The following is a 25,859-nucleotide window of genomic DNA, read 5'->3' on the forward strand; positions in this document are numbered from 1 at the left end:
AATTCTAATGTGAAACTGCAATATTTCTCTAACGTTAGAAACTGTGTTTGCTGGGTAATGATAAAAAACATTCTTTGATTTCTAAGAAAAGTTTCGTATACCTATTATTTTGACCAACGAAATTTTTTCTATTTTGATACAGTTTTCTTTCAAACTAATGAATTATAATTACTTCTACATATTTAGTAAAAGTTAGTGAAATTATTAATATTACACACAAAATTTGTTTAATATTGTAATAATAGAGAACCAAAGCTGTGTACACTTATTATTTTGTCCATGATTGTATGGGAAAGTTTTTTTTTATCATTTAACACGAACGATCAAATAATCACGACGACAAAGCGCTTACTTTTTTGCCACCAGTGTACGTTACATTCTACATATATAGTGTTTGTTTTTTTCATATATTCATAACAAGGTTATTCTGCCAGCATTTAATAGCAAGGTAAATTAAATTATTTTTTTTGTCTCAACTTTAATTCATTTTATTATTTCGCTTATCTGAAAGGTAGTGTTGGGCTCGTTTAATATATTCCATATCGATGAGGTTTATTGTAATCTAAGTTAAAAGTAATATCAGCTCTCCGATTTTTTGAGCATGCTCTAAGAGAGATATTAAGAGCTAATGTATAGAGATTATACATATTATATTATTATGTAGGTATGTGGTATGCAGGGTTGCCACACCATTTTTTCATTTGGGACCAAAATTCATCAAAAAAAAAGACCAAATCTCAGAAAAAAGGACCAAATTTTTGTTCTATTTGATTGTGATACAAGCAATTCACAATTGTGTCGTAGTCGTTGTTAAATATAAAATTTCAGGATGTTTCCATGGTTACCTATACAAAATTATAATAAATTTAGCGACTTAATTCAAACTGCACAAACAAAAACACTACTTTTAGGTATTATATTTTCAAATTTCTAGATAAGTCTATACCTTCACTAACTACGTTGTGAACGTAGTTTTGCTGACAAAGATCTCAGTTCCAGCATTATGTTGTTAATTGGAAAGCAATAAAATGTATAGCGCAGTTAGGTTTTAGTAAGGTTTTGGTGTAGCCGAACTATGAGCAAACTCAGTAAATCATAAATGATGATTACTTTATCCCCTGAACGTTGAAATCAAACGTCTTAAAAGTTTCAACTGTACAATAACGGAACCTCATTACATTTAAGTATGTACTGAAAATTAGTTAACAACGTTGTTATTGAAGTTTATGGGGTTCTGTACCTACGAGAATAAACACAAAACACTTCTTTCGAAATCAAATATTTTTTACATTTGCTTCATAATCTGAATATAAAAGTAAATTTGTTCAATCGCGATTCGTTATTCATTTATAAAGTTACCGCTTTCAAGAAGTGTTCCTGCCTTACTTACAGTTCAAATATTTCTTATGCCAAGCTACTTAGTTTTCAAGTATTCGGCGTGCCTTAACACCTCAATACTCCTGGAACACCACAATACTCCTGCGAATTTTACATAGGATTTTTTTGTAAAAAATGTTGAAAGTGTACCAAAAATAAAGCCAATTAGTTTCATTATTATACTTAGTTTTCAATTCAAATTCATCCATTAGTGGAAAGCCCTGTCAAACCTCTTAGAGGCACACGTGCATTTGAGAAAAATTTTCTTACCTCAACTAGTGAAAAAAATCTATCACGAAAAGTGTTTGATAACCGATCGAAATACCTGGATACTAAAACAAGAATTTTTCTGATAAGTCCGTGTAGATAATGTGTTTGCCCTTAGATCCATGACTTTTCTTATTAATGCCTCGCCTAAAATATCTCCTATGAAATGTCATTGGTCTGTTACATTTTATTGACTGAGCAATTTTTGTGGTAAGATTTCCATACACATACGAAAATTGAAAATTATATGTGGGTTAATGAAAGTGTGCCAAATGTTGTGGGCAGAGTTGTGAATTTTAACCTCAGTGAAAAAGGAAGAAAAGTACCAAAATCGTGGCTACTGCCTAAAAAGGGCCAAAATTGAAAAAAAGGGACCAGCGGACCAAATGGGGTTGGAAGGGACCATTTTTGGTCCAAATGGGCTAAAAGTGGCAACCGTGGTAGTATGTACTCCTATTCCTTGTGCACTGTTTCGTATATTGTTTTGTTTTTTGCATATCTATTTTGTGTTTGAGAATTGCTTATTGCCAATGCTTACAAAATATTAAAATACATTTATATGTATGTAACTACTATATTTAAAAAAAAAAATTACTTATTTTGTTGTTGCTAACGTTCTTATTTCTAGTAAATTGTGGTTGGTTTTATAACCAACCCTTTAAAGACATAAAGGCAAAATTTTTATTTCCTTTTTGTTTTGAAAATGCTGTCTCGGTGCCTTTACAAATTCAAAGGGCCTATCATATGTATGTAATACACTGTGCTCTAAAGGTTTAAATGCTGTCTTAGCGCAAGGATCATGAACGTAGAAAAACTTGTATCGAGCATACCTGGTTTTTTTTAAGAAAATTGCTAATTTACGAGTCAATCGTCTTATTAGGTACATATTGGTCATTTCAAAGATCGGTTCTCCGTGCTGTACGCTGTTCCAATCTCAATCAGTGGAGAATCGTTGAGTGCGTAGTTATCTAGTTTTTAAGTAAAAATGGTTTATATTGAGTATGTGCGATATTCAACTGCTAATATTGATAGAACTATCAGTATACAAAACGAATGTATTCCCTAACGTGTTCCCTTAATGTATTCATAAATCGATGTGCCATACGAAAACTAACACTTTCAGCCTATGTCTGACGTAAAGTAGCAATTTATTTTATTTCCTGCTTACTTTTATATGGTCCAGAGTTGTAAAGGAACTTTGAATAATGAAAATATATTGCAACAGCTGTATCTGGCGATGCTAATAACATTGTTTTATTGTTATTTAAGGCCTCATCATTTATCATAATAATTTAGCGCTTAACCCTCCAGGCGATTTTGGCCTTACGTCGCCTGTTTCGCGATAACTGACGGCAACTGGGAAAATTCAAGGGAGATAAGGTCTTACATTACCTTTCCCAGCCATCTCAATGCTGTAAAATACGCACATAAGCAATATTTCTTTCTGGCCCCGATCGTCTTTATCCATTCACAAACCATCGTGTAGTCAAAGAAGCTTTGGGGCTGGCGTGATGTGGTGATACCATGCTCGCCTTACACATCCGTAAACTATATATATCGTCGGTCCCATGGGAGACTTAACACTTTTCTGTTCTTCACGTGAAAAACTAGTATAGTTCGTTATATGCGTGGAAGACTAGCACAGTTCATTATTCACGTGGAAGACCTGCACAGTTCGTTGTGCGCGTGGAACGAACAAATCAAACGTGCTAGTTTTCCATGCGAGCAACGAACTGTACTAGTCTTCACGCAAATAACGAACTCTGCTAGTTTTTCACTCACGCATGAACCGTGTTAGTCTTCTAAAGGAATTTGAAAAGTGTTAGTGTTTCATGGGACCGACGATATTACTATACAAAACCTATATTATTACCGAACACCCTGTGAAAAAAAGAAACACTGTTTAAATGTTAGTTTTCGTCAGTAACAAAGTGAAATTGCTGTTGTTGAATCCGAGGAAACTTGCAGTTTCAACAGGGTTGGATAGTGATAAAAGTGTTCTTGTTGCTGTTGTTGTTGTAGCGATAAGGACACTCCCCGAAGGCCTTGGGGAGTGTTATCGAGTTGATGGTCCTTTGCCGGATGCAGATCCGGTACGTTCCGGTACCAAGCCCGACCATCTCGGGAACGATTTGTTATGACTACATGCGACCTTCTACGCCATCCCGCGCTCCCACCTCTAGATCCCAGAGGACTTCGCGGTCGCCAGAGCCTCGGCTGTTAGAGGCGCTGGTTCCACATTGCAATTGTCATGTGAAGGCACATTACAAGCGGTACATACATACGTTGGTACGTCGGGGTTGATTCTGATTAAGTAAGGTTTAACCTATTACAGTATCCAGTTCGAAGTTGAGCTAAAGTTATGCGCGCCTCCCTGGGGAAGTTGCCTTCCTCAACTGCGTGTTTAGGGTATTTGTCATTGATTACGGGGCTCATCGGGCAATTGTTGGCATAATAGTTTGATGATTTTTGTGGATGTCTCTAAGGGGCTTTTTGTGTTCTTTTTCTTCATACGACTTACTTCTTGAGTGAGACATACAATTTGAATAGCTAGTTTTCGTCAGACACATAAATTCCAGTGCTAGTTTCCGTATGGAACGCTGATACATATGTATATATGTATGTTCTTACGTATTTAGTATAAACTAATAGCAAATACATATGTAATAATAAATGTTCGTACATAATTTATATCTTTACAGCAAATCAAATGCTATGGAACGGAACTTGGGAGCGAGGTTTAACTTACGAGTGCCGCTCACTTCTCTTCAAAGCTTTGCACAATTTAATGGAAAGGTAATTTATATAAATTACTAGCAGAACCGGCAGACGTTGTTCTGCCCTAAATTTGGTCTATCTGCATACATTTTAAGAAGCTTTTTCCGTCTAACTCTGCCCTCCCCCCTCTACACTTTTTCCTAATCCTTTTATTTACTCCTCCCTCCGTCTTTTTCGCTTCATCTATCTCCATTTTCGTCTCATTCTATCTCTTTCTCAGTCTCCTTCTCTTCTTTCGCTTCTCTCTTCTTTCAAGTTCTTATTCTTCTTCATCCCTTATTTCCAGTCCCAGAGGGTGGTATGTATTTTGTTCCAATCCCACTCCGAGTCTCAGTCCCAGTCCTAGTCCTAATCCCAGTCACAGTCCGTCTCTGGTCTACTTCCCGAAAAAAACGATCGTAAATACTAATATAGGCAAATTTATATACCAAACTAAAAATTTCATGGCAATTTTTCTATCCGTTCTCGAGTTATGGAGTGACAATCGAAATGTACACTTCTTTTTATTTTTTTTTTTCAAATTTTGAATTTTTTCTAAAAAAAAATTATAACTCAAGAATGGCTAAATCGATTTGGGATTTCAAAATCAACTAACCATCATCTCTCCTTCCTATATCTTTCCTAAAAATTGCATGGCAATCTTTCTATCCGTTATCGAGTTATGGAGTGACAATCAAAATGTACACTTCTTTTTATATATGGGGTATTCCATCCCATTTCGACCAATTTTTAACCCAACCCCTTTAGAATTGGCTGAAAGGTTTTCTTCTTTTTCTAGCTTACGAAAGACGTTTTTCAGAATTTTTTCAAATTTTTTCATCCAACTCAAAAAAAGTTATGAATTAAAAAAAAACACCGTTTTTGTTTTCAAAACGCTATAACTTTTTCAAAAATTTACCGTTTGGGATCTTTTTTTTTTAAATTTGTTTTTAAATGTACTTTTCGGAAAAAATACAAAAAAATTTTTAAAGTTTTTTTTTTTTAATTTTTCAGTTTTTCGAGATTTTTCGAATTTCGCTATTTTTTTTTTTTCTCATAAAAAACTTCAATCAATTCTGTAATCATCCCCACTAATCCCGGAGTGGGCCGATTTTTTTTTATATTTTTTTTTATTTAATTGAAAAAAAAATTTTCAAAACTAAAATTTTTTTTTATCAATTTTATTTATATAACAAAAAAATGTAAGAAAATGATTTTTAAGTATTCTTTTCTTTATATATTATGGTAATCTACGATTAAAATTACTCGCTTTCGCTGTCCAGCAATTCGAAATACGAAAAATCTCAAAAAACTGAAAAATTAAAAAAAAAAAACTTTAAAAATTTTTTTGTATTTTTTCCGAAAAGTACATTTAAAAACAAATTTAAAAAAAAAGATCCCAAACGGTCAATTTTTGAAAAAGTTATAGCATTTTGAAAACAAAAACGGTGTTTTTTTAAAAATTCATAACTTTTTTTGAGTTGGATGAAAAAATTTGAAAAATTCTGAAAAACGTCTTTCGTAAGCTAGAAAAAGAAGAAAAACTTTCAGCCAATTCTAAAGGGGTCGGGTTAAAAATTGGTCGAAATGGGATGGAATACCCCATATATAGATTGCTGCCCAACTTACATATTTAACACAAAAATAATTTAACTATATTTAATAGATTCGTGTTGACCAAAGATATTGTACGTTTTGGAAAATGGTTCGTTCAGCCGTGTACCTCTAATGATCGCCTCTTTGGAAGAAGGTAAGCATTACAACACATAGATACTTATGTATCTCTTAGTGATTGGATAATTAAAAAAAAGTATCTTACTGTTTTGCAATGTTTTCAAACAGAAAGCCTATTCAGTTATCCTAAAGTAAATTTAAAAAAACAAGTTCTCTGTGATTTAGTTAGAAGACACAACTAGAATCATCGTTCAACTTGTTACAAGTTCTGAATCCATACATTTTTTTTGAATGAAATATTTTATTGAACTACCCCTCAAAATTTTTTTTAAATGTGAGTCCAAGAGGAGTGGGGAAAATAAGTTTCAAAAATTATAAAAATATACAATCTTATACTATGTTCAAATTGAGTAGTGTGCATTCATACAACTCCATTTAGCTTACACAATAGTAATTTGATAGCTGGTTGGCTCATCTCTACAGCAACAACATACCTTTGTTCAGACTGTCAAAATGTGCGTGTTGGTATTAGGCGAATGGAATGGAATGAAAACATAAAACTTTGAAATTTTTGTGTGTTGTAAGAAAATTTGTTCAATGTTTTGGTTTCATTTTGAGTTTGCCATCTTCTTTTGACAATCCTTACTCCAGTGAAATGAAAATAATCCAATCAGCTGATGAGATGAGCCTACCATATAATTGAGCCATGCGTAACTGACGTTTAAATCTACTCAATAAACACACTTTAGAAGGTTGCATTTTCAGTTTGAAAGAATTTATTACGCAATTTTTTTTAAATTGCCAATTTATTACTACAATTTATTATATGATAAATTGCGTACTAAATTGCCCAAATGGTATAAATTGCCAATTTGGTGTGTGTTTGTAAATAGTATTAAAAGATTATGAGCCGATGTAAATACTTACGAGAAAAATTTAAAACATATTTGTTCCTGTTTTGCATTATTATTGGCATTTTTTCCTGATCATTATTGCTGCCGGTCTGGAATCATCTGTAATTGCATATTTGGTTATATTCCGAACGATCAACGGCAACCGTTTTTAGATTGCTTCTTTAGCGATAAAGACGGTACCTCTTTGTTATGGTCGGTGCGCGGAGAAATATATTCTTTTAGACAATCCTCCTTATATTTTTTCTTTGGAAATGTATCCAAAATCCGCCCTAAACCGGACAAATGAGTGTCATATTAGCTTCAAACAAGAGTAGTATATGGGGTCAATGAGGCACGTAAATGACGCCAGAAAGACTCTTCATGCAGTTATATAAGAGGCAAAATATGAGCTGTTTATGGGCCTATTACACAAAAAATATGTTGGTCTCTAACGCCCCGATTCTGAGCGTTACCGGTAAATTTTTTATCGGAGTATTATTTAACCGAGAATCGTTACCGGTTCATGTAAACTGCCTGCACGATTACACTTTCAAAGAACAAAGATGCGCAATCGAGAATAAAATGAAAATGTGAACTAAATTTTGTGTTTGAAAGTATTAATATTGTCTAGAAATTCGTGTACATTAACATGGATACACTTTCTTTGTTTATTCCATTCAAACAAATATTAACCAAACACCTGCAATTTTGCGTGGTAACGTTGTTCTCACAATCAGAATACGAAAAGTAACAATTAAGTGTAACCGAACATTACATACTCAGCTGAGAGCTTTGGAGACAAAATAAAAGAATCAGCATGTTTTATCCCTTTTTTCGTATTTGGTATGTAATTATGGAATTTTTTTCATTTTTCGAAATTTTCGATATCGAAAAAGTGGGCGTGGTCATAGTCGGATTTCGCCCATTTTTAGTACCAAGATGAAGTGAGTTGAGATAAGTACGTGAACTAAGTTTAGTAAATATATATCGATTTTTGGTCAAGTTATCGTGTTAACGGCCGAGTGGAAGGACAGACAGTCGACTGTGTATAAAAACTGGGCGTGGCTTCAACCGATTTCATCCATTTTCACAGAAAACAGTTAACGTCATGGAAGCTATGCCCTTACCAAATTTTACATGGATTGGTAAATTTTTGTTCGATTTATGGCATTAAAAGTATTCTAGACAAATTAAATGAAAAAGGGCGGAGCCACGCCCATTTTGAAATTTTCTTTTATATTTGTATTTTGTTGCACCATATCATTACTGGAGTTGAATGTTGACATAATTTACTTATATGTATACTGTAAAGATAAAATTTTTTGTTAAAATTTGACTTTAAAAAAAAAATTTTTAAAGTGGGCGTGTTCGCTATCCGATTTTGCTAATTTTTATTTAGCACACATATAGTAATAATAGGAGTAACGTTCCTGCCAAATTTCATCATGATATCTTCAACGACTGCCAAATTACAGCTTGCAAAACTTTTAAATTACCTTCTTTTAAAAGTGGCCGTGTCACTCCCATTGTCCAAGATTTTACTAATTTTCTATTCTGCGTCATAAAGTCAACCCATCTACCAAGTTTCATCGCTTTATCCGTCCTTGGTAATGAATTATCGCAGTTTTTCGGTTTTTCGAAATTTTCGGTATCGAAAAAGTGAGCGTGGCACATAGGTAGATTTTAGACATTTAGGCGGCCATAATTGAATTTCTGAAAGTTGCCACAATTACAAAAAAGGCACTCCCACAGCTTAAGAATAGACAGGGAAATAATAATTCTACCCCTTCCCATCCATCACATACCTGGCGTTAGCTGTCAAGTAATCGGAATTTAGCTATTTCTGAAACGCGTGTTATAGTTTTTTTCAACCTATGTGAAATCGCATGTTTTAACGTGAATATTTTAAGTTTTAAGATAATTGAATTGAGTATTTGTGATGGGTTCTGATATTTCAGGTAAATACTAACATTATTAATGGTGTTTGTGATTTTTAAAAGTTATAAATTGATAAAGAACCTATTTTATTTAGGATGTTAAAAATAATTTTATTTTCTTTGATTTTTGGTGTTCGAAACCAGTTTTGTTATGTTTCCAAGTCCGTACAAGTGAAAATTAGTTTTGAACATGGTACTTGGCACAATTAGCTTGCCAACTGCATTAAATTTAGCTGCAGATACTTGCTAATAGGGGGTTAGATAGAGGATTTGATACACCCTTGTTGCTGTACAACAAGAAAAATTGCCTCACTGCGCAGGTATTTTTTAGTGTTACACAGTGTATGTCTATTCTAATATAACCGATTAGTTACACAAATTATTATAATTTTTCATAAAACCAATTAAAAATTTACCCTAGATAAAGACAAAACTAAGTTATTACACTTCTTGCTGTACAACAAGAAAAATAGCCTCACTGCGCAGGTATTTTTTAGTGTTACACAGTGTAATTTTTTTTTTTTTATTATAACCGATTAATTACACAAATTATTATAACAATATAAACAGTTTTAAGAAGATATAGGCAATAAAATATTTTTGGCCGCCTAAAACTTGCAAATTTACCTATGTGCGTGGGTTATAGTCCGATTTCCTTCATTTTAAATAGCAACCTGAGATGAGTGCAGAGGAACGTACATACCAAATTTCATCAAGATACCTCAAAATTTATCAAGTTATCGTGTTTACGGACGGACGGACGGACATGGCTAAATTAATTTCTTTTTTCGCCCAGATCATTTTGATATTTAGAAGTCTATATCTATCGGGATTAGTTTATGCCGTTACACGGTACCATTATGCGAACAAAATTAATATACTCTATGAGCTCTGCTCAGCTGAGTATAAAAATAATGGTGTTAAGGGTGTAAATCACACTTTGTGGTGTTATTCTATATTAAAACCAAAGTAATACGATTTTCATCTACTATCACGCTACCACCGCACCACAGCGGCTTGTTGTTAACATCTGCCCTTACGCAATTCAACGGGCAACAACGTTGACTCTAAAATTAGTTTTGATATCACTCCGGGTTAGGGGGCTTAAAATATACCCGCGGCAGGTATGCTTGTCGTCGTAAGAGGCGACTAAAATACCAAATTATTTCATATATAGCTTCTACAACCCAAATGTCCACCTTACCTACCCGTGGCGAATCCTGTTTCTTTAGCAGCCGAGGCAACCCCAAGTTCCTCATGGATCTAGGAGGTTGGAGGGTCATACCAAATCGTTCCCGAGATGGTCGGGCTTATACCTTAATGGTGCTTGCTGCCGGAACGTGCCGGATCTGCATCCAAATTTATGAAATTGAACCCATATCGGTCGACCATCGCAAGTAGGGAAATGCATTATTTTCAGACCACTAAATGAACTCATAATGAGCGTTAGTGCTCCGACTTAGAACACCTTTCTGAACCTTTTATGAGTCGAATGCTTGGTGGGTATGGGAACTAAAATTCGAGAAATAAATGAAAATTCAATTTTTATTTTGGGGTTTTAGGAAACTAAAAATAAATAAATGTAAGGCGCGATAACCTCCGAAGAGATTTTAGGCCGAGCTTCTCTTCCAATTTGCGTCGTGCTCCTTTTTAAGTTTTCCTACAAATTTGCGTGACGGGACTTACTGGTTTTATGCCGACTCCGAACGAGGTCTGCAAGGCAGATGAGTTTCCACTGATAGCTTTTCATGACAGAAATACACTGGAGTGCTTACCAAACACTGCCGAGGGGCGACCCCGCTTAGAAAAATTTTCCTCTAATTTAAAAATCTTGTTTCTAAAATTTTGATGTTGCTTTGCCCGGGGTCCCAGGATCTTCGGTGTGGTAGGCGGAGGACGCTACCATCACACCACGGCGGCCGCGGAATGGAAATTACGATTAATTTTTATCCGGTGATGCCTAAAGCTAGCAGAGCCTCGAATACAAACGCAGAGTTTTCTTTAGGAGTATGTGTGTACAAAGAGAATGTTGTAGGTGAATGCCGAATACTTTTCTGAAGCTCTTTAAAGGCTCGTCTATATCGGTCTTAACTATTTTGAAGTTTCGAAATGGCCAAACATATTTTTTTTGAGGTGTGAATGGAGTAAAATTCAAACCACCCTTCGAAATTTTTTTTTTTTTTTAAAGGAGTTTTGAGAGACTTTGTTAGACTAAAATGGATTGGGTTACAAAACAACATAGTCGAAAGGCTTCTGAAAATTCACGTAGAATTTGGAAATTCATGAAGATACCGCATTTTTCGAAAACTTTTTTCGACATGGGCTTACATAGTTCTATTTATTAAATTAATGTGAATAAAAAAGAATTAGAAAATTAAGTAACTAATAAAATTTTCAAGTAATTTTTGCTGCTAATTTTTTACTCGCAAGTCTATGTGCATGTGTATGATTTCACATATTGTATGTATATCTAAAAAAAAAACTAATTTTAATTTACATTTTCAGTTCTCAGCATCTTTCATTCTCATTTACGTTCTTCGTGCACGGCGACACAGTATGTGCATCTATTGATTTACGAGAACACCCAGCGGTGCGTCCATTAACCAAGGAGCATTTAAAGGAAGCGGCTGCAGCTTTTGCTGCTGCCACCAACTCGCAATCTCATGAACAACATGGTAACACCACAAATTTGCCAGAAGATGTAGCAAGCTCACATAATCCAAACAATGGGGGCATACCTTCAAATTCTCCGAGTGCAACGCCATTGCCCAAGCCACGCAAAGTTATTTTGGCACCATTCGGTATGGCTGCAACACTCACTGGTAATAGCTTTAAAGCTACGGATCCAATGGCTGAAAAAATCTTGGAAGATTGGGCGTCATTCTTTCCGTTATGTAATAAGGAGAACTCCGATGTGCCACCGGTTGTTGAAGTTGTATCGGGTGAGGAAATCAATAAATGTTCATTTATAAAACTACTTACGTGTGTATGTATGCTATGTAAACTAATTTGTACGTTTCTTGTATTTTAGGCGGACATAAAATGTATCATCCCTCAATTTATGTACTAGTCACTGATTTGGATGACATGGAAGAAATGGAGGCAGCTGCATTGCAAAAAGATGCATTGGGTACAACATCGTCAGCAGAGGCTGCTGCATTGGCTGCAATTTCTTCAGCGAATTCAAATGAGCAAACTGGCGTCAGTCGAAAACTTCCAACGAATCACACAAATGTTGTGCAGCAGCAGCAGCAACACCAACAACAACAGCAACAAGTGCACGCAATAACTACTGTAAAAGCAACTGTTGCAACGTCGAGCAGTCCAGCTGGCGGCGGTGGTGGTGGTGGTAGTAACAGCAATGTTGGCTTTAACGGTAGTGGGGTAGGTAACAATAGCAGCATTGCAATGGTAGAACAACGTTTACACGAACTACAAGTAAGAACGCTACCCTACTATGATACGATGGCGAGCAGTTTTACTGGCAATACAACCAATACTCATGCCTCACTACAGGCAGCTACAGAAATGCCAGAACGCGTATGGCAAGATTGTATAACAAATACATTGCATGTGGCATATGCGGCCAGTGTTGCCACAAATTCGATAATGAGCACTGGTGTCTCAATAGGGCCAGCTACTGCTGGTAGTAACACATCTTCAACAACGATACCCACTAACACGGCTACAACCAGCACAGGAGTTTCAGGCATAACATCCGCAGCGTGTAGTGGTGGTGTCGGCGAGGATTGCCACTCCAATAGTGGTAATAATAATGGCGGCAATAGTGACAACAATAGCGGTAACGGCTGTACTGCAATGGACACGCATAATGCTAACACAAATACGACGAATGATGTCAAAGATATTAAAGACATAAATGGTATGGAGGCAAAATTGCGCATGCAGCAATTGCAATTTTGGGGATTCGTCGATCCAATGGAAAAAGCGCCTTGTACATGCACAAAGTAAGTTTTTAAATGATATGCATAAGCTACCATGTATGTTTACTTAAGATATTGAATTGTATATTGGAAAAAGTTGTGATTTAAAATAACGCAGCCTAAAAATAGAGAGAGGTTATTATGAAATAATTGCAGCGCTTAAATGAGGACAAATCTATTGCGGTTCAAATTAAAATATTGATTACATACAAATGTATATGATTTTCAAATCGAACCAAACACAAGCCTCACTGAATTCTTTTTATTTCTACTAATGTAAAGAAATGAATTGAAAAAAAAAAAAAAAACAAATCACACAATGCGTGTTCAGAACTTTATGTATTTGATGTTGGAAACGTTGCTACAGCATATATAAGCTACGGCTTTCATAAAGCATTGCACAGGATATAATTTGGTTAGCAAAATCACGATTGTAAACTTAAAACGGAAAATTATTTTTTGTAATTTTATATAGAAATATAACTACAGTAAATTCGCGTTAATTTGAACACCAACGAAATAAAAGGTAACGCATGTATACCACTAACTCAAATCCGCTGCTCGCGTGGTATTACATTTCAAAGCTTCACAACTTCAGACACATTTTCCATGTCCAAACACGGCAGCTCTGTGTTCTCTTATCGGGTAATTCTCTTTTGATGTCGCTAAAGAGCTCCTCATTCCTTCAAACACGACAACTCCTTGTTTTGTTCGTTTCGTTTCGTTCTAAAATTGCTGAACGTTATGAAATTTCAAGATTTAGTATTGAGTCTGAAGAAATATTTTTAATAAAAACAAAAATATTCAAGGTTCGAAACGAGGTCAAGGCCAGAACAATAATTTGTTGTTGTTGTTGTTGTTGTAGCAATGATTTTTTGTATTCTGGCTTTGAGCTCGTTTCGAACCTTGAAACACGTAGACAAGTTTTCTACTTACTATTCAAAAAACAAAATAAATTTTTTCAATTTAAGAAAAATTAAAAAACAATAATCATCACAAAAAATTATTGTTCTCGCCTTGAGCTCGTTTCGAACCTTGAATACTTTAACAATGGGCCGATAAAACAAAAACAATTGTTAAAAACCAAAAATAATAATTTCTTGCTCCAAATTATTGGAGACCATAAAACACGTAGAAAACTTTCCATTTTACTTTCAAAAGTTTTCTACACGGAAAAACAAAAACAAAAATGTGTGACAAATTGTCTACGGTTTCTATATATATATAGGATAGAAAATTTATACACGGGACAAGAATGTTAAAACTAAATATTTAATTATAAAAAAATCCTTCGTCTGGCAGTTTTGTAAACATTCTGAATGCATAACATACATATTAAAAAAATAAAATAAATGTAAGGCGCGATAACCTCCGAAGATATCTAAGGCCGAGCTTCTCTTCCAATTTGCGTCGTGCTCCTCTTGATTTTCACTACAAATTGGCCGGACGGGACCTATGTACATGTTTTATGCCGACCCCGAACAGCATCTGCAAGGCAGATGAGTTTTCACTGAGAGCTTTTCATGGCAGAAATACACCCGGAGCGCTTGCCAAACACTGCCGAGGGGCGACCCCGCTTAGAAAAATTTTCTTCTAATTGAAAAACCTTATTTCTAAAATTTTGATGTTGCTTTGCCCGGGTGGTGAACCCAGGGCATACGGTGTGGTAGGCGGAGCACGCTACCATCACACCACGGTGGCCGCCACCGACTATTGGCGCTCAATACAGTATCAGATCGAAAGGAATATTACTGAAATTGAAATTGGTGCGTTTTCTGAGAGTTATATATTTGGTCTGGAAAACATGGAATATTTTCGACGTTTACTACGCTTCCCCGACTGAGAGAATTTTGCCCCATTGTATTTTTTTTTTTTTAATTATTAAATTGTTAATTTATCATAAATAATCTGCATCCAATATAACCGTGTAGAGAAGAACGATATCCACGAAGCGCGTTGTCCAAGTACAGGCGACTCAACCCGACCCGTCCCCTTTCGTCGTCGCTCTCTCGCCCTCAAGCGGTCGAAAAACAACGTTTTGCCGTCAATTAGAATCCGTGATCGAATCAGTTATTATATATCTATAAATACAAGACAAACGACAACAACAGATCAGAACGAAAATCGACACTGATGATGGCACTACGCCGAAAGCGGTTTGTCTCGAAACCAAATTTGACAAGGGATGACGGAAAATCGTTCCAATATACATTATTATATATCGCTTTTAACTATATCTTGTGTACTTTAGATTTGAAATCGGGTTAGCGTGCTTAGATAATACCTGCGGCAGGTATGTCTCTCTAAAAGGAGGCTGTGTAGCCCAACCCTTTCAAGGGGATGCCGGTGCAATTTATAGCTTCTCCAACCCAATTGTCTGGCGGCCCCAAGCTCCTCATGGAACTGAAGGGTGCGAGCTGGATGGCCTAGAATGTGGAATCGTTTCCGAAATGGGCGGGCTTATACATTAATGGTGCTTGTTACTGGAACGTAGCGGATCTATATCCGTCAAAGGACCATCAACATCGATAACACTCCCCCCAAAGCCTTCTTGAAGTGTCTTTATTGCTACAACAACAACAAAAATGTTATTTAATTTTACGCTATTTCGTTTTGTAGATTCGAATCTATAGGCGGACAATATAGTTACAAAGGGTGATCACAGTTTGGTGGCTGCCCCAGCGGGTTAGGGGGTTAGAATATACGCGCTGTAGGTATGCCTGTCGTAAGAGGCGATTAAAATACCAAATAGATTCAAGGCGTTGTGTAAACAACGCTTTCAAGGTGTTGCCAGCGCAATATATAGCTTCTCCAACCCAATTGTCAACCTCACCTATCCGTGGCGAATCCTGTTTCATTAACAGCCGGGGATCTGGCGACCCCGAACTCCTCATGGATCTAGGGGGCGTGAGCGCGGAATGGCCTAGAAGGTCGCATGTGGTCATACGAAATCGTTCCCGAGATGGATGAGCATGGTAACGGTCTGCATCCGGCAAAGGACCATCAACATCGATAGCACTCCCCAGGGCCTTCGGGGAGTTTCTTTATCGCTACAATAACAACAGTTTGGTGGCAAGCTTAGCATTTGTCATCTTCCCTAGATCGATCTCTGAGCACCTTTGCATCTTAAAAAGCTGATTTGTGTATAAATTTACAAACATAAAGTGCGGACACCAGGAAAGGAAAAACTTTTAAATTGTTTGTGCCACAAAAATGTTTTGGGTTCGACAAAAAATTATTGTTTTTAATAATTTTTTATAAATATGGTAGAAGAATAAAGAAGTTTTTTTTCATTTCAAGATCTAGGACATAGATTATGATTTAAGTTTTGATGTGTTCAAATTAAGGAGACTACCGTATTTGAAGATAACATTTTGTCTTTTGATATTGTAACAGATAATGCCATCGAGAAGTTTTTTAAACACTGCGTTATCTATGTTAAGTTGTACTGATATGTTAAAACTATTATAAGATATTGGTGGAAATATTCATATTTTAGCGTAGAAAACCAAAAACATGGCTAAACAATTGCAGAACTCGAGCGCTTTCGTTTCTGCTCTTTTTATGAAAAATCTATTTTAAGTAGCAAAAAATACTGCATCTACTACTACTACTACTTTGTCAATGACATCCCTTTTATCTAGTACGGCATCGTCTTTGCGTTTATGTAGCAACAGCAACATGATGATGACATTAGGTTGTAAAATGCATACCGACACGACGGGATGCAGCAACACCAACCACCATAGCCACCACAATCAACAATTACAACAACACCATTATCAGTTTCAACAACAACAACAACATCAATACAATATAAAAATACCATTAACAATGTTGTCGCCTTCGTCGGCAGCTTTACCGTCATCATCATCATCATCGTTGGCATGCAGTATTGCAAGAGGGACTTCAACGTCTCGTACTTCAATGCATATTCCATTCCATCGGCGACAGCAATTTGACTTTTACTTTGATAGCAATAGCAATACAACTGGCGGCATACAAAATTTCACTACAAATACCAATAATAACAGCGGCGGGGGCAGTGGTGGCGTTTGCTACGGTGCCCTCATCATCGATAATGGTGGTGTAGCGGATACAGTAGACTTTCCTTCAGCTGCTGCTTCCAATAGCATCATCACCACTATGATGCATTATAAAACTTCAGGCACCATACCAAAGCAAAGGTTTGTGTTGTCACTCTCTTTCTCTTATACTATTTCCGCCTCATGCTCTTAATCGCTTTTGAAATATTCTCTTCTCAACTTAATTACATGCATACATATGTACACAACACACACTTCTGCTCTTTATCATTCTCTTATTCCATAATGCATTATTAACTCTTTCAATTGGAAAATGTAAACTCCTACACAAACATTTTGTCGGCAATATGGTAACTCATATTCATTAGAATATAACTATTTATTATTTCTAATTGCTGTTTTTATGTACGGGTCCCTTTTTCGCTCTTATTTGGAATCCAAATCCATAAATAAAGTTTTGGTTGTAAAGATGGAGATTCGGGCTATTAGCGAGCTTTGGGCAATTTTGTTCGTAGTGCTTTTGTTTAGCTATATTTTATTACAATAATTTGCTAAGAATAAGCGATTGTGAGCACACAAAGAAATCTATTTGTACTAAGGCACTTTATAACGACAGCCTAAGAGGAACTCACCACATCAACCAAACATCAGCTGATGTATGTACTAGATGACCGAACACGCTCGCACGGGCGAATGCAACCCGCCGCGTGAGTGGCTCGGCCATTATAATTTGGCAGCTGAAAAGTGAGATCGACTTACTTAAAAATACATTTTGTAAAACTTGGAAAATAAAAGATATTCAAACCAAATAAAACTATTTTAAATTAAATAATAAAACATAAAGTTTTATTTATACGTTATTAATTGTGCGCATAATTGAGCGCATCCACGCTTTATTGGAATCCATCCAAAGTTCTCTCAACGAACTCGTAAGTAGAGTTCACAACTTATTGTGAATATTTGCACTGCATTGCCGGCAGTTGCTATCATACGCTAGATGGCAGCGCAAACTGTAAGTTTTAGTTGATTTATAGAACAGCTGATTTTTGTTGATATTTGATAAGAGACTTTTATATTGGTTGCGCAAGATGCGCACGGGTCCGGCTCGTCTTGTGATATTTGTAAATAATCTTATGTTTAGCGCATAGTTGTAGGCAGGGAAAGAATCCCATGTGAGGTGAAGTCTGAGGACGTGCCGAACCTGCTACATAATCAAAACCATAATATACCGATATGGGATAGAAAGTTACTCCACATATATCAGTCGATCTTGTTGCACACAAAGCAAACGCAGTCTGTATGTCCCAAATGTTGGAGGGAGACACACAACCTACTTAGCAACGGTTTGCAGGGAGTTTTTCCCACTTATGAAGTCAGACTTTAAGAAGCACTACTCTCTTTAAAGGAGTATGAGGTTTTTGCCTTTACTTTTACAGCTCACACCTTTTAACAGCTCTATAAATATTTATCCTTTTAATATTCAGAGTTGGACAAAAATTTCCCATTAAAAATTTAAAATTTCTAAAACATCATTTCGATCGGTTTTTTCGCCTTTGCTCAACTGTAAAAGGACTTGTTTATTCGTATATAAGCAGGGGTCGGAGTATTGTCCGACCTTTGTCACATTATACGAATTTTAGTTTGCTGTGATGATGATAACTGGTTCCCCAATGCGCCTCCGTAGCAACATGTACATGTAGCCATCATGCCTATATATCTAGCAGGGAGCAATTGGCCCTGTTTTGGAAGATCATGTCAAGATTAATAACCTCGGATGTAAAAACATATGGGGCTAATTTTTTCTTGAAGAATTTCTTTTGAGATTTTTAACGGTCATAAGGATTAGTTTCAAGTCGTCTTTTCAAGCTTGCCAACGTATGATCAACATTATTTTAATGAACATCTCCTTGTTATTTTGCCTGAACACGGAAATCTCTGCACTACCCTATAATGCTCTGCGTTGGCGGTTAATTCGACTCCAGATGCCGAGGCATGTACATCCCGCAACCTCTGATTCATAAGAAAGCTGTTTATAAATACACATCTGCCGCTTATGATGACCGAAACGTCATCTGCATATGTCGTAAGTTTGACTAGCCTTCTGCCGAGCCGCCTAAGCAATTGATTGATGACCAGCGTCTACTGCATTGGTGATAATACCCCAACCTACGGTATTCCTCTGTTTACAGATTTTGTGGCCTCGCATAGACCCCATTGCGTCGTGATCATTCTGCAACTTAACAGGGAACCAATCTAATTTTTTAAGTTGACAGTTGAGAGTGTCGATCATTGCTCATTTCGAGACATACTTAAAATCTCCGGCAATGTCCAGTAAAACACCTAGGCGTATTCCTGGCAGTATCGACTGACTTGCATTTGGTGTAAACATGTTGTGGTGAATATAATAATGCTTCTTTCATATTTGATTTTATAAATACATATACTAATCTCTCTAATAGGGCTGTAGTCTTGGTGTTAAGAGCGCCAATCTCTGCGGTTGAGATTACCGAAATTCCATAATAGTTTCATATCACTTTACAAATCGACTTTCGATACTATCAAATGTACTCTAGAACAACTTAAATTTTTTCTTTCGACCAAAATAACTTTGGGTATACCACCATATTTGCCTTAAAATAATCTGTTGCAATCTGCAATAATTTCTATTTTTAGAGTGATATCCAAAAAAAATGAGAAAAATAGTATTACTTTTGAGTTAAGCGTTTTCGATTGAAAATAATAATTAAATTTGATTTTAATTATTTGGATCACAAATATTAATTCTCCTTAATCTTTAAAATTTTCATCACTTATAAAAACTAATTTTGATTTTAATTTACTCAAGAATAATTATTAGTTCTGATTTTTACTTATTTTTTAGCTATAACTATTATCTCCGATTTTTATTATTTTTATGAAGAATAATCATTACCTTATAATCATTATTTTTTAAATCAAGAATAACGATCAAAATCTGAATATTATTTTATTATTCATAATAAAACTCAAAACGTACATGACGTATTGCATCTCTTTTGGCCATTACGCATTATCTTTCCATCGTTCATGTTTGACATACCATTTGCTATTATAATCATATACCGTTTTCACACAGAAACTTAATCGAATAACAATTCTATTTAATGAAATAATTAAGTTTCCCTTTTCATACAGGGCCTTTTGCTCCATTCAGCCAAGATATGTCAGCAGCCCCAAAAAATATTTCGTTTTTACCAAAAATAGTTAAAATGTTCTTAATAATAAATACAATCAAAATAAAATGCATGTGCAACTACCCATAGATGTTGCACATAACCAAATATGTGCCTATTTTCGAAAAAGCCGTATTATCTTTTGCAGCAAATGCAGCGAAAATTAAATTTTGAATTTTTTCGTGTTTGTCATTTTTCGTAAATTATTGAAAATAATTTATTTTTGATTGTCATTTGTTACGTTGACAATAAATTTCGAAGCACCAAGCAAAACCGACTGCATTTTTCACTCGATTAGGCATTCAATAAAGCAATAATGAGATAATTAAGAATTTGTTTTTTGTATGGAAGATTGAGTTCAATTATGGCTTTAATTTAGAAAACTTGACTAATTATTTCATTAAGCCTCTGTAACTGGCAATACAACATTTTGGATGGAGTTGGTGGGGTTGTATGACTAACATTTTTAATATATGATTTGAAAATTAAAGCAAATTACATGTACATTTTCATACCTATTTTCCAGTACTAATAGTCAGGTTAGGAAAGTGACCGGTCCATGACTGAATGAGTCCGTAGACTGAATGAGTCCGTATTGTTACCAGTAGTCTGTTTAACGACCAAACTGAAAAAAAACCAGAGCCTACATATGTTTTAAAATAACTCCGTCCTCTTGGCAAATATTAGAAGCTTTATTATGCCACTTGCTGCTTCTACGTCTGGCAGCCGTCTCACTTCTAATAGCTGGAGTCTTAGCCTGGCAAGCGCAGGGGACGAGCACAAAACGTACCCGATCGTTTCCTCCTCCAACCCGCACTTCCTACACCTGCTATCACTAACAAAGCCTAATTTAAAGGCATGGTACGCCAGAAGGCAGTGACCAATCAGAATACCCGTCATGAGTTTGCAGTCCTCTCTTTCTAATGATACGAGTAACTTTGTTCGTCTAAGGTTGTATAACCTACACATGATCTTCGACAACTTGCAGCACTAATAGTAAAATTTTCAGTGACTTTTTTTGAGGAGCAGTAACTGCAGAGTCAGAGGAAAATTCGTTTAAAATTTTAAGTTGAAAGTCCTAACCGCACATGAGATATGACGTTTTGAGTTTTATTATAAATAATGAAATAAAAATCAGATTTTGAGTAAAAAATTAAAATCAAAATTAATGTTTACTAGTGAAAGCTTTAAAAATCAAGGAAAATATTTATTTCTGATCTAAATTATTAAATTCAAATTTAATTATTACTTTCAATCGAAAAAAAACTCAGTAAATAATAATTGCCTTAATCAAAATTATATAAACCGAATAATAACGATTTACTGATTTATATTTTTTAACTCATATTGAATACCGTCCCTGATAAATGCTATCCATATTGTAACGAATTTTGGGAAATTCCGCTTATTTGAAACCTTGTGCTAATAACGAATCGCTAAACTGTTGAATATATCACTCCAATATTCTGTAAAATGGTCTTTATTAGACTACTTTGGGAGTAGTACAATTATACTTCACAATTATTCTTCACTTCGCAACTGATAGCGTGTTTAAATTAAACTGTTTACTGATTGTTCATTATGCGCTGCTTTTATACTCTCCGTTGCTTCGTTCGCATATTTCTCCAAAGGTCTAGACGTTTCACCTTCTAGAACTCTTATATCTCCTGCTTGGTAATTAGTTATATGGGAACATGCATATTTGTAGTTTATAGCCATATGCGTGTATACTTCGGCTGGTGACCACATATGTGTGTGTGAGATAGCTCTTCGTCGCCTTCTACATAAGTGTAAGCTTTAATGTGTAAGAGTGGCTGCTTCATGTTTTTGTTGTTGTGTGATTATTTACTAACAGCTTAGTGATGCTAATATTCGTCACAATATTATAAATTTGGCGGCCACCGTGGTGTGGTAGGCAACATCAAAAATTAGAAATAAGGTTTTTAAATTAGAAGAAAATTTTTCTAAGCGTGGTCGCCCCTCGGCAGTGTTTGGCAAGCGCTCCGGGTGTATTTCTGCCATGAAAAGCTCTCAGTGAACACTCATCTGCTTTGCAGATGCCGTTCGGAGTCGGCATAAAACATGTAGGTCCCGTCCGGCCAATTTGTAGGGAAAATCAAGAGGAGCACGACGCAAATTGGAAGAGAAGCTCGGCCTTAGATCTCTTCGGAGGTTATCGCGCCTTACATTTATTTTTTTTTTTTATTATAAATTTGATTTTGCCGCAAGTACATTTGACACTTTCTGAAGTACATTTGATGTTTTCTAAATTACATGTAGTTTTTTCTAAACTACATTTGACTAATCTAAAGTACATTTCGCACTTTCTAAAACTGAATTGATTCTTTCTAAGGTCCATATGATATACTCTAAAATTTAACTGACGGTTTCTAAAATCGAATTTGTGCTTTCCAAAATAAAGTAATATTTTTTCAAGTAATATTGGCTTCACTTCAAACTCATACAAATTTATCGTCTCATTCTGTTTGGCGAACGAGGCGCTTAACGAATACTTGTGTTGGCGATATCATCTGGTAATGTTACTCTAAAGCTTTCGTTGCCGTTCATCATCTAGATTTACGTTATTCGTAAACTGCACGAAAGCAATTGTCAAATTTGTTTTCTTCCTTTCTTTTTGACGGTTTGTTTTCGCAGCTGTTCGTGATATAGAATTTCGAGTTAACGTTAGAGTCAACTGTTATCGTTTTGCCTATAGTATTGGTAATCGTGCTACAAATAAGATGAACGACCATAGTTTTAGACACGATAACGTCAAAGTAAATGAGGTTACTAATTCATTTTTGAAAATATCTTCTTTTACTTCTTTGCTCAAAATTCAAGCCACTGATGCTAACTGTCAGCTTGGATGAGCAGGGATGAACTCATTTTCTTTGGCAACTCGTCGTATCACTCATTTCTTCTCGTACCAAAACGAAATAAGAACTAGAGTGTTAAGTGTGTGAAAGTTAATACCATTGTTATTAGCATAGACTTAATAACATAACAAATAGACTTGATCACCTGATTTTTAAAGATACTATCGCGGTTCGATCTTGCGTCTCTTTCTATCACCCGTTGAAGATAGCCGGGATAAGCGCCGCAATATTGAACATCCTATTTGTTAGCATTGTAAAGGTCTACAAGTAGGATATGTAGCAGCACGCACATACACAGCCACGCTCACCTGATAAAATGGCTGTTCTTGTTCGTTTTTTTTTGTGGATGCTATTTGGCAGTGTTGTACTTCTTAGGTCCAAAAAAAGTGTAGTAGCTGCTAACGAAAACTGCGTCAAATTTTTATTGTTATATTACAAAGAAATATCCTTATTTACTTTCAGACGAGCACTTAAGTACATCTCTCTTTAAAATCCATATGTTTTGGACAATTTTAATTAACAAATTGTGATACTTCATTACCGGGGCCGATTGCTAAAGCACGACCAAAACCGTCGGGGGAGGTATTAATAGACGCGTTTTTGCCTCGCTTCCAATAATTCGAATACTTTTTTGCCTTTGGACTATTGATAACAGGACAAAACGCGTCTTTTCATTTCTCTTTCCACATTTTTGGACGGGTTATTGCAGTCGACCTCGGTTTCAAACTGTTTTTCCCGGAGAACTTTTGAACGGGTAGAAAAACTTAGCACCCGTGTTTGTATTCTTAATACTGGAATAACTACGCGTCCTCAGATACCCCAATTCAAGACTTTTGTATAATTTTCTGTAGGATCCATATACATATGTAAGTGCACTACATTTTCATACTAAATTCGTTCAAAAAAATTTACAATCACAGCAACCCATATCTGATATTCCGCTCCTTTTTTTGTTTCCCTGCGTCGCTTTCCACGGCAGCAACCCCGGTAATTTTGACACTTCGTTCAGTGTCCAAACGCATGTTCCACGCAGGTTCCACTGGGTTCCACGCTAGTTTGACACTGACCGAAGTGTCAAACTGCAGTGTGTTATAAAGAGAAAGGAATTGTTTCCTTCTCATACATATCATACTTGTAAACCTGTACTATATTCGTTAGTTCGAAGAATAAGATATCACGCATATTTTGTACACAAATGTTAATAGAAGGCAAAATTAACACGAAACTGTGATTACCACATATATATTTAATAAATTTTTATTTTATTAATGTTAAGTATTGTATTAAAATTGGTATGAATCGGGGATCATTTTAATAACAAGAATACACTTCTGATTACTTTTAAGCATTGTCTATCATTTATTACAGAATTTGGTATGCTATTTGATTAGTCTATAAACTCTACACCACATATAGTACATGTATCATATACATTGGGTCGGGTCGATTTGTATGGACGAAAGTTAACCGATATCGCGCCATCGATTTTTCGATAAAATTTGGGCTCTGGAAAAAAAGTTCCACTACGCATACCCAAAAAAAAAAAAATTTTCGAGCCTGCGAAAAAAAATGGCGAAAGGGTAGTTTTCGACCAAAACACTCCCCAAAACCCAAAAAATATATATATATATTTTTTTTTGATCGCGGGTTTGAATCGAGCTCAAGGCCTAACAATAATTTTTTATCATTATTATTGTTATGATAAATTTTTTCTTAATTGAAAAAATTTTTAAATTAGAATAGAAGAAAGAAAAAATTTTAGACAACTGCCAAAGCTCGTTGTATAGATCCATTTCGGGAACTGCTAAATTCCTTCATCGGCAACGTTTAGGCGCCGCTGCTATAACCATTCAGCCACCACAGCGGTTTTTTGTTTGTCTTCATTAATCCTACTTCTATTCTGGTTCGTGCCAATTGATATTCACACCACTGCGACATCTGTTGCAGAATAGCTGTGAAAATTGGACTTGTTTGTTGGCAATGCTGCCAAAGTGTCATATTTTATTGACACTTGTTTTTCCCCGTGCTCTGGGATGTATTAACAATTTTTGTTGTTATATCGGCCTACTGATTTTAAGATCGCGGGTTTGAATCGAGCTCAAGGCCTAACAATAATTTTTTTTTTTTTTTTTTTATCATTATTATTGTTATGATAAATTTTTTCTTAATTGAAAAAATTTTTAAATTAGAATAGAAGAAAGAAAAAATTTTAGACAACTGCCAAAGCTCGTTGTATAGATCCATTTCGGGAACTGCTAAATTCCTTCATCGGCAACGTTTAGGCGCCGCTGCTATAACCATTCAGCCACCACAGCGGTTTTTTGTTTGTCTTCATTAATCCTACTTCTATTCTGGTTCGTGCCAATTGATATTCACACCACTGCGACATCTGTTGCAGAATAGCTGTGAAAATTGGACTTGTTTGTTGGCAATGCTGCCAAAGTGTCATATTTTATTGACACTTGTTTTTCCCCGTGCTCTGGGATGTATTAACAATTTTTGTTGTTATATCGGCCTACTGATTTTAAGATCGCGGGTTTGAATCGAGCTCAAGGCCTAACAATAATTTTTTATCATTATTATTGTTATGATAAATTTTTTCTTAATTGAAAAAATTTTTAAATTAGAATAGAAGAAAGAAAAAATTTTAGACAACTGCCAAAGCTCGTTGTATAGATCCATTTCGGGAACTGCTAAATTCCTTCATCGGCAACGTTTAGGCGCCGCTGCTATAACCATTCAGCCACCACAGCGGTTTTTTGTTTGTCTTCATTAATCCTACTTCTATTCTGGTTCGTGCCAATTGATATTCACACCACTGCGACATCTGTTGCAGAATAGCTGTGAAAATTGGACTTGTTTGTTGGCAATGCTGC

At 35.5% G+C, this 25,859-nt stretch overlaps 2 protein-coding genes across 21 annotated transcripts in view; both read left to right on the forward strand.

Annotated features, from left to right (window-relative positions):
* skd (mediator complex subunit skuld) overlaps nucleotides 1–25,859 on the forward strand; it is a 122,397-nt gene that overhangs the window by 63,883 nt on the left and 32,655 nt on the right. For all 20 annotated transcript variants that reach the window (XM_067789079.1, XM_067789086.1, XM_067789087.1 and 17 more), the window contains 4 exons: nucleotides 4,347–4,440; nucleotides 6,068–6,151; nucleotides 11,411–11,847; nucleotides 11,937–12,873. In XM_067789079.1, the coding sequence (XP_067645180.1) occupies nucleotides 4,347–4,440; nucleotides 6,068–6,151; nucleotides 11,411–11,847; nucleotides 11,937–12,873 (1,552 nt within the window). The remainder of the gene's footprint in view (nucleotides 1–4,346; nucleotides 4,441–6,067; nucleotides 6,152–11,410; nucleotides 11,848–11,936; nucleotides 12,874–25,859) is intronic.
* Nucleotides 13,693–17,698, forward strand: LOC137252941 (uncharacterized). Its single transcript, XM_067789096.1, has one exon. It carries the CDS (start codon nucleotides 16,474–16,476, stop codon nucleotides 17,086–17,088), a length of 615 nt encoding a protein of 204 aa, XP_067645197.1. The 5' UTR covers nucleotides 13,693–16,473; the 3' UTR covers nucleotides 17,089–17,698.

Source organism: Eurosta solidaginis, chromosome 5, assembly GCF_040869045.1.
Source record: "Eurosta solidaginis isolate ZX-2024a chromosome 5, ASM4086904v1, whole genome shotgun sequence".
Lineage (NCBI taxonomy): Eukaryota > Metazoa > Arthropoda > Insecta > Diptera > Tephritidae > Eurosta > Eurosta solidaginis.